Source organism: Rhagoletis zephyria, unplaced genomic scaffold, assembly GCF_001687245.7.
Source record: "Rhagoletis zephyria isolate East Lansing unplaced genomic scaffold, Rhagoletis_zephyria_1.1 Rzeph_scaffold_03533, whole genome shotgun sequence".
Classification (NCBI taxonomy): domain Eukaryota; kingdom Metazoa; phylum Arthropoda; class Insecta; order Diptera; family Tephritidae; genus Rhagoletis; species Rhagoletis zephyria.
In genome coordinates, this window is record NW_016160616.1 from 53,099 (window position 1) to 61,864 (window position 8,766).

The 8,766-nt window shown below is 40.1% G+C and overlaps 1 protein-coding gene across 1 annotated transcript in view; it reads right to left on the reverse strand.

Moving 5' to 3' along the window:
- LOC108369188 (ATP-dependent DNA helicase Q4-like) overlaps positions 1-6,283 on the reverse strand; it is a 7,748-nt gene extending 1,465 nt beyond the window's left edge. The window contains exons 1-4 of the mRNA XM_017624219.1: positions 6,279-6,283; positions 4,786-5,251; positions 4,384-4,694; positions 4,137-4,312 (exon numbers count right to left, since the gene is read on the reverse strand). Of these exons, the coding sequence (XP_017479708.1) occupies positions 4,137-4,312; positions 4,384-4,694; positions 4,786-5,169 (871 nt within the window). The 5' untranslated portion in view covers positions 5,170-5,251; positions 6,279-6,283. The remainder of the gene's footprint in view (positions 1-4,136; positions 4,313-4,383; positions 4,695-4,785; positions 5,252-6,278) is intronic.
- Positions 6,284-8,766: the final 2,483 nt, after the last annotated feature.

An 8,766-nucleotide genomic window follows, 5' to 3' on the forward strand; every position in this document is an offset into this window, starting at 1 on the left:
CTTCGTCTTGTTCTCGTTTACCACCAGATCCATTCGCTCTGCTTCCCTATCCAACTTGGAAAAGGTAAAACAGACTTCGCCCTGTCTGAAACCCCGTTTGGTGGCGAGCGGCTCGGAGAGGTCTTTCCCAATTCTGACGGAGCTGGTGGTATTGCTCAACGTCATTTTACACAGCCGTATGAGTTCTGAGGGGATGCCAAATTCAGACATAGCGGCGTATAGGCAACTCCTTTTAGTGCTGTCAAAAGCGGCTTTAAAGTCGACAAATAGGTGGTGAGTGTCGATCTCTTTCTCGCGGGTCTTTTCCAAGATTTGGCGTATTGTGAATACCTGGTCTATGGTGAATTCGCCAGGTCTAAAGCCACACTGATAAGGCCCAATCAGTTCATTGACGGTGGGCTTCAGTCTTTCACACAATACGCTCGATAAGACCTTGTAACCTATGCTTAGAAGGCTGATCCCGCGGTAGTTGGCGCGAATGGCGGGGTCACCTTTCTTGGGGATTGGGCATAGCACACTTAAATTCCAGTCGTCGGGCATGCGTTCATCTGACCATATTGTGACCAAGAGTTGATGCATGCACCTTATCAACTCCTCGCCGCCGTATTTGAATCAGCCCTATTCTGCATTTCGATTCCGTTCCCGCATTCCGCTTCGCAAGAATCGAAATTAGGTATTCTGCGTTACGATCGAATCGAAAGAAGAGGAAGAAAGAAAACATCTTTCAAAATCAGCTGTTAGCCTAGGAATGTGTGAAATCGAAACAAAACAAAGAAATATTTGCCACCAAACTATAGCAGCTTATGAAGTTAAAGTTTGTAAATATTTTAAAATAACTAAATATACCTAGCATTACTGTAATTTAAAAATAAAATTTAAGTGGAAACATAATTATAAGAATGAAATCCATAGCCGCGGCGTTATTGCTTGAAGAGGAGAACGAGTCTCAGATTGCTGATGCGGAAGTTGAAAGGCGGAGATTTAGGGGCATGTTTGATCTTTTTCAGATGAGTGACGAGTCATAAGAAATTCATCTTGAACTGTATTACTCATCGCTCAAAGCCAGTGAAATTATAAACGTTGTTTGAGCACTCCACAACATTTGCATTTACTACAGAGTGGAGGATTTGAACGCAAATGAATTCCATTTTGAAAGCCGTCAAGAGTAGGGGAAGAACAAAGCTTATCCTTCCATTGCAAATCGAATTCGAGACAACATACGCACCTCTTTTTAAAATGGGCAATAATAAAAGCATCTTTTTTTATGAAACTTCACATTTTAAGTATGTATGCATGTATGTATGCACATACATCTATTAATTTATATAAAAGGAATAAATGGTATTCAGTGCATTTCACAGTCTTATTTATAATGAAAACAAAAACGCCTGGATTTCCTCTTTGAAAACCTCGCGCAATATCCCTTTTGATTGTCTTTATTTGAGCAAATTTTTCTTATTGCCCGTATAACCGCTCGTATGTTTTATTTAATTTTTTATACAATTTTATTATTTAAACCCACGAAAATAACAATCGAAACGTTCTCCGTCAACAAATTTGCAACTTAGAAAAACGGAACTACGATCGAAATGTAGAATCGGTATAATCGTAAATTTCGAAGATTGATCGAAAGGAAACGGAACGCAGAATACCAAAGTTGCCAAACGGAGAAAATTTCGATTCGAGTCGAAATGCAGAATAGGGCTGAATATCTTAGCTGGCGGGCTGTCAGCTCCAGCAGCTTTGTGGCTTTTCAGCCGCGTTATTGCTATTCGTACCTCGTCATAGTCAGGTGGTGGAACGTCGACTCCGTCATCATAGACTGCGGGCTCGGGTTCTTCTTCTCCACAACTTTCCGTGCTGCTACCATTCATTAGGGCGGCGAAGTGTTCCCTTCATAATTTAAGTACGCCCTGAACATCGGTTACTATGTCGCCATTGTTGTTCTTTCAGGAGAACGCCCTGGTCTTGAAACCTTCCGTAAGTCGCCTAACTCTAGGTAAAATTTTCGGGCATTCTTCCTGTCGGCCAGCATTCCATGCTCTTCGCACTCACGTATTTCGGCCTCGCTCTTCTTATTGCGGCAAATACGTCTCACTTCCCTCTTCAAATCCCTATAGCGGTCCCACATAGCGCGCGTTGCGCCCGATCGCAGCGTGGCCCTGTAGGCGGCATCTTTTTTCTCTGCAGCTTCCAGACACTCCTCATCGTACTAGTTGTCCTTTCGGGCTCGCTGAAATCCGACTACTTCTTCGACGGCGGTACTTAATGAGCGAGAAATGTGGTTCCACTGCTCGCATATGTCGGTTTGTTGAAGAGTGGTCTCCGAGAGCAGGTGTGAGAGTCGAGTAGCGAAAGCACTGGCAGTCAGTTGTGATTGCAGCTTTTCGACGTTAAGCTTTCCTTGCATATTTGGGCGCACATTTTTTGCTGCGCAAAGTCGATGTTTGGGCCTCGGAGTGTGCGTACGTCTAAAACACTGGAAGCGTGCCTTCCGTCTATCACAACATGATCGATTTGGTTTCTCGTTTTTCGATCCGGAGACAGCCAGGTAGCTTGATGGATATTTTTATGCTTGAACCTAGTACTGCATACTACCATGTTTCGGGCCCCGGCGAAGTCGATCAGCCTCAATCCGAAGATCCAAAGATCCCATCCTTGCCCACCCTGGCATTGAGGTCGCCAAGCATGATTTTTATATCATGATGGGGGCAGCGCTCATACGTGCTCTCCAAGCACGCAAGCGCAGATGAGCGAGATGTTGAAGAATCTCGCTTTGATGCGGATTGTGGATAGACGCCCGTCCACCGGGGTGAACGACAGTACTCGGCGACGGAGTCTCTCTCCCACCATAAATCCAACACCGAATTTGCGCTCCTTTACACATTCCGGACATTCCAGGTGCATGCCCTCACATCGTAGTCCATTAAACGTTTGCCGTGGTCGTCATCATAAGAGGGGGTCTCATCCGATGCTTTGCCTTGCTTCTTCACTGGAAGTGGTTTTTACGTGGCGTGTCCCAAATCCAGCGCACAACCCATTGCTGGGACGGGGGTGGTTTCGCAACCAAATACACGTTTATATAGCGAGCCGCTTGCTCCAAGCAGACACCCGCTTACAGCCGCACCTACTGGTGAACAGACTTCAGTGAGCCCTTAAACCGAATAAGTCGGAGTGGTCCCACCAAAGCTCTCTCTTTTTGCGGTGACCCAAGGCTCCATTCGGATTAGTTATGGCATTTTGGCATTGCATTTGGCATTGGAAGAAAATATATTACATTTTCAATTCCTTTCAAAGGAAATGGGGGAAAAATTATATTAGTAGCACATAATTTATTCAAATCACAATATGAGATTCCTTGTAATGGAATTCAAAAAAAAAAAAACAATTACATTTGAAATTACTTCTAAGGAATTGAAAAAAGTAATCAATTTTTTTGCTGTGGACTGAACGAATTGATTCCTAATTACAATGCCTTGTAATTTGTAATTGGGAGTAATTTAATTCTTAAAGGAATCATTACGACCCAGCTCTGAATATGCTAGACTTTTATAACAAAAAAAATTATAAGCATTAAGGAACAAGTAATTTTTACGCAAAAGAACACAACCGACTTCAATTCTTATATAAAATTTTAGGAGTATCGTTAATTTTTTTCATAATCCAATGATCGGATCTAAACCAAATTAGTATGGGACCACCTGTGAGACACTACCTTTCCGATGAAATAAGAATTATCGGTTGACGTGGTCCAAAGTTATGCGGTAAGATACATAACATACGAATTAATAACCTGCTCCTTTTTTTGATGTCGGTTAAAAATATCCAAAACTGGTCAAAATGTCACTTAGCTTAATCAACTGACCACAAGGGTATATGTACTACCCTGCCCACCTAGAGTTCACACACTTCACACTTATAGTTCATATTTAGTAGAAATATATATATAGTAGAAATACTTCAAACTGTATGAGCTAAAGGTGCGCAGGGTAGTATATCAAATTATCCCCTGAATTCGATTAAGGATGTGTATTTTCAATTCTCATCGCCATAAGCTTTCTTCGGTTTTTTGGAATTTCTTGCAAGGACTTGCACAAACTACTTAAACATATTTTGGAGGTTTTAATTTTAATTACCTTGGGTCCACTCTAAATTTTTAAGTTGATATTTAACCACACCACTATTCCAGCCAATCGCAGCAGCAACATCAACCACGGAGAACTCTATTAAATTTGAATCGTCCTTAAATTTGTTTTGTTTTATTTCAAGCGCAATAGCCATAGCTAATGGGGCACATTCCTTGGCAGCATGTCTGCAAATTTTCAGTAAAAATATTAAGTATTTTATGCCATTTCACAGAACTCATTCAATTCAAGAACTCACTTTAAATACTTGGCACCTCCGTATGATATGACCTTGGCCATGGTATAGGCGTTGCTAAGCACACTAATATTCCAGCGAGAATCCAGCTCCAAATAGCACAGCAATGTAGAAATATTCTCCTCTGGTATGTCCAATTCTTCAACGGTCCGTTCGACCGATAATCCGATTTCATGGCCGGGACAAAATCGATTATTCACTTGCGATTCTGCATTAATCACCAATTCATTTTTGGCAGCTTGGGTTCTCTGATATTGCTCTTCCGACTGCCCCTTCTTGGCACAGGCACAAGGCACAAAAACGTGCTGCAACAGTTTGCGTATCACATGTCGATCGATTGAGTTCGAATAGATGTGTCGACGTAGTTCACATTTGTCCCCTCCNCACAAAAACGTGCTGCAACAGTTTGCGTATCACATGTCGATCGATTGAGTTCGAATAGATGTGTCGACGTAGTTCACATTTGTCCCCTCCACGCGCATCTAAAAAGAGATGGCAATGTGCTGGCTTGCCATCTCGACCGGCACGACCAATTTCTTGCACATAACTTTCGTAATTGCGGGGCATATTGTAATGAATAACGGCACGTAAATCTGGTTTATTGATACCCATACCGAAAGCTATGGTTGCCACTACAATGCGTAGATCATTGCTCATAAAGGCGTTTTGTATTGTGCGACGCCGTGAAGACGGCATACCAGCATGATAAGGCTCCGCAGCCCAATTTACTCGCTTACGCTTTCGCTTGCCATTGGCTGAAGCATCTTTCTCTTTATATTGATCCTGCATACATGTGCGAAGGTATGAAGATACGCGTTCACACTCATCCCGACGCGTGCAGTAAACTATTATCGAATGGCAGTCAGTAAATCTGAAATTTACAGGAAAATAACGCTTCGTAATAGGGACAGGGAAAAGGTAATATACTATATACATATATAACCAGTGCTGGCCAAAATATGCAACATAATAAATTATAAACTAAATATGGCCTTAAATATATAAATATGTAGTAACATGTAGTACACACATAAGTTTTATTTCAGTTTTTCAATAATTATATTCAATCATATCGAAATTACAGCATAAAATTGCATGCTTTTTTAAATTACCAATCAAAAATTAACTCTCGTCATTTAAAATTTTTGAATAATTAGAAAAACGTTGTCCATGTAGTCTGTAGTTGAAAAAAAATTTAATTAAAGTCAATTTTGCTTAGTGCGTACTTCGATATTGTCATAGATCTTCACTAGTGGTTGTGAAGCTAGTAAATAATACATATAAAATATATACATATGTAGCTATTTTTGTGTAGATAGATTTCAAAATATTTTGAGATTTCGATATTGCGTTAAAAAAACAGCCAAGGTGCAGTTTTTATATGTATGTATTAGGGTGATTGACTAGGTTTTTCCAAATCGGTTCCCACCAGTTTTTTGGCAATCTATAGGCGGTTTTTGTGAAATATTGATTTTTCGAATATCGAATAAACCGGATTTTTTGATCGATCAAGGGAAGCCACTAAATAGTTTCAAAATTATATCCTAGGTTATTTGGCGATGAACAGTATGTCATATTTGAGTCCAATAAACGAATGCTTGGCGCTTAAACGCTTTCTACATGTTTTGCTGAGCATCTCGTCGCACTCGTGTTCTGCTTTTTTATGGCAGAAGTACACTCGGAGGGTTGACATTTTCTACCTAGGGGGTTTTAATTTTGATATGAAAAAAAAACTTTGTACTTATTTTGCTTTGCTCTTTTCTTAATAAAAGCTATATTTACTGTTGACTTTATACCAAGATAAGCATTTTCGCTTTATAAAATCTATGTAAAATAAAACCGACTTTAAGTTTATTTTGCTTGTTGGGTTCTTAATACTCGTAAATAGGCATACATACATGTTTTTCGTAGCAGTGGCACTATGGGAAAATGTTATAAAAAGTTCATCATATTATCCATAAACAATGTTTGCTTAAGTAGAGAAATGTTTTCACGGAAGGCGAAGTACTTCGGTTTTATCTTTCGACTCTAAACTAACATGGTGACGTAACATTGAGGAGAATGCAAAATTAGATATACAGCATACCTTATCCGCAAAATGGCATTCCGACAAACTGGGGACTGTCACGGTACGGAATTTACGGAAAATGATCATCGGAAGAATGCAGAGATTCGCATGCCCCGGAATATCAGGCCCTATGAGCAGTGCATCTTGATAAGATCCTGTACTTAAGCCCGAGGGAAATCTTCATAATTGGGGCAGCAGCAAGAGTCCCTTTGATTAAGAGAACCAAAATTGATTACAATTTTATTTAAAAAAACCGAAAATCAGCTTGCATCAATCTTACTTATAATTAGAGTACCTGTGGATATTTATACGTTCGTAGCTATTCGAACTCAGTGATAGTATTTTCGTGGATTTATGTAAAATCGAACGTACCATGGACTGAACAATAGGCGCAGTCTATTCGGTGAAACGCAAATTTGTTAATTCCAAAGAAAGCACAGAAAATTTGATTAGTCCAAGAAAATACAAATATTTTTCATTAACGTCGAATTTTAATTAAATGACTCGTATACAATTTTGTTTTGCTCTGTAGACAAAGTTTTGCCAAATATGTACTTGAAAAAAAATTATAGGATTTTTTTCTCTCTTATAAAAATTTAAAACTGCAATTTTCAACTCTATGCTAGTGATGTAATAAACTTCGTTAAACTTGAAAAAAGGCTCAAATCCTAAAGGCATAAATAAAAAGGATGAGTTTCTTTTGTTTTCTGAGCTGCTGCACAACTATAAACCTGCAAAAAAAGATATTTGCACGTGGAAAACGTCATATGAACTATTCTAAGTACAAGAAAAAACAGTGGCGTCACAAAAAGAAAATTGCTGCTCTTGCCGGCCCAGACATGGACATGGGCGGCTGCGACGGAGGTGTTCTAACGTGCTTCAATTGCGGGAAAGTGGGTCATTTCGCCTCTCAATGTAAGGTCAAGGGAGACTCCTTGCTGCCGCTGTCAGCACAGCTCAAAGAGGATCCCTCACCATTTCCAACACTTGAAGAAGCCGAGCGTATGGCAGCTCATAATAAGGTTGTGGTGCACAGCAGAAATATATCGAAATTGCCAGCTGCACCAAATACTGCGTTATATCAGAACAGTGAAGATGGTTGCCTAAGAGAAAAGCAAGAAAACACAGATGAGCAGGATGAAGAAGTAGATGAGGAGACCACGGGCGGTAACCGAAGTAATGGTAACTCTGTTGATGACTATGAAAGCGAGAATAGTATGGGTTTTGAAAGCGATGAAGAGCTTGAAAATATAAACCTAGAACAATTATCCACTCCGACTACTCAAGTTTCACCCATTAAAAAATATGTAGGTCACCAAATTCCAGAAAGTTTTCTTAAAGAAGCCGGTTTACATTCGACAAGTACGAATGAAAAAATATCAGGTACACAGTTTGGCGATATCAGTCCTCTTTATGAACTCGATTCCGAAGGAAATGTACGTACCGACGTTCCCTCCGAAGTAACAGATGCATTGCGTATGTTCGGTCATACCAATTTTCGAAAAGGCCAAGACCGTGCAATTATGCGTATACTATCTGGTCTTTCAACGTTAGTTACTCTAAGCACCGGCAGCGGAAAGTCGTTATGTTATCAGTTGCCCGCTTATTTGTATAGCCATCGCAGACGGGCAATAACATTAGTTATATCACCGCTCGTGTCCCTTATGGAAGATCAGGTGACCGGTGTGCCACATTTTTTGCGAGCACATTGCCTACACACAAATCAAACACCCCAACAGAAACTTAAGGTAATGGAGAAAATATCTGCTGGTGAAGTGGATATTTTGTTAGTGTCACCGGAAGCAGTAGTGGCTGGCGAACGTTCCACTGGTTTTGGCGCAATTCTGCGGCAACTACCACCAATTGCCTTTGCCTGCATCGACGAGGCGCACTGTGTATCGCAATGGAGTCACAATTTTCGCCCTAGCTATCTGATGATTTGCAAGGTTCTAAGACAGAACTTGGGTATTCGCACAGTATTGGGCCTAACTGCAACAGCAACGTTACCAACACGGCTAAGCATTATTAGTCATTTAGGCATAACGGATGGCGTACGTGGTGTCATAAGTGACACTCCACTGCCAGATAATCTTCTGTTGTCCGTATCAAAGGACGAAAATAAAGATGCTGCGTTATTGGCCCTACTTACAAGTGATCGGTAAGATACATATACATATTTTAATTCAATAAACCATAGTTAATTTGTAATTATTATTTTATATTCATTTTTCATAAAGATATTTGACATTATGTGGAATAAAAATTTTATTACAAAAGTATTTTGAGGGTACAAAGGGCCCTAACAGTTGTTGTGTGCC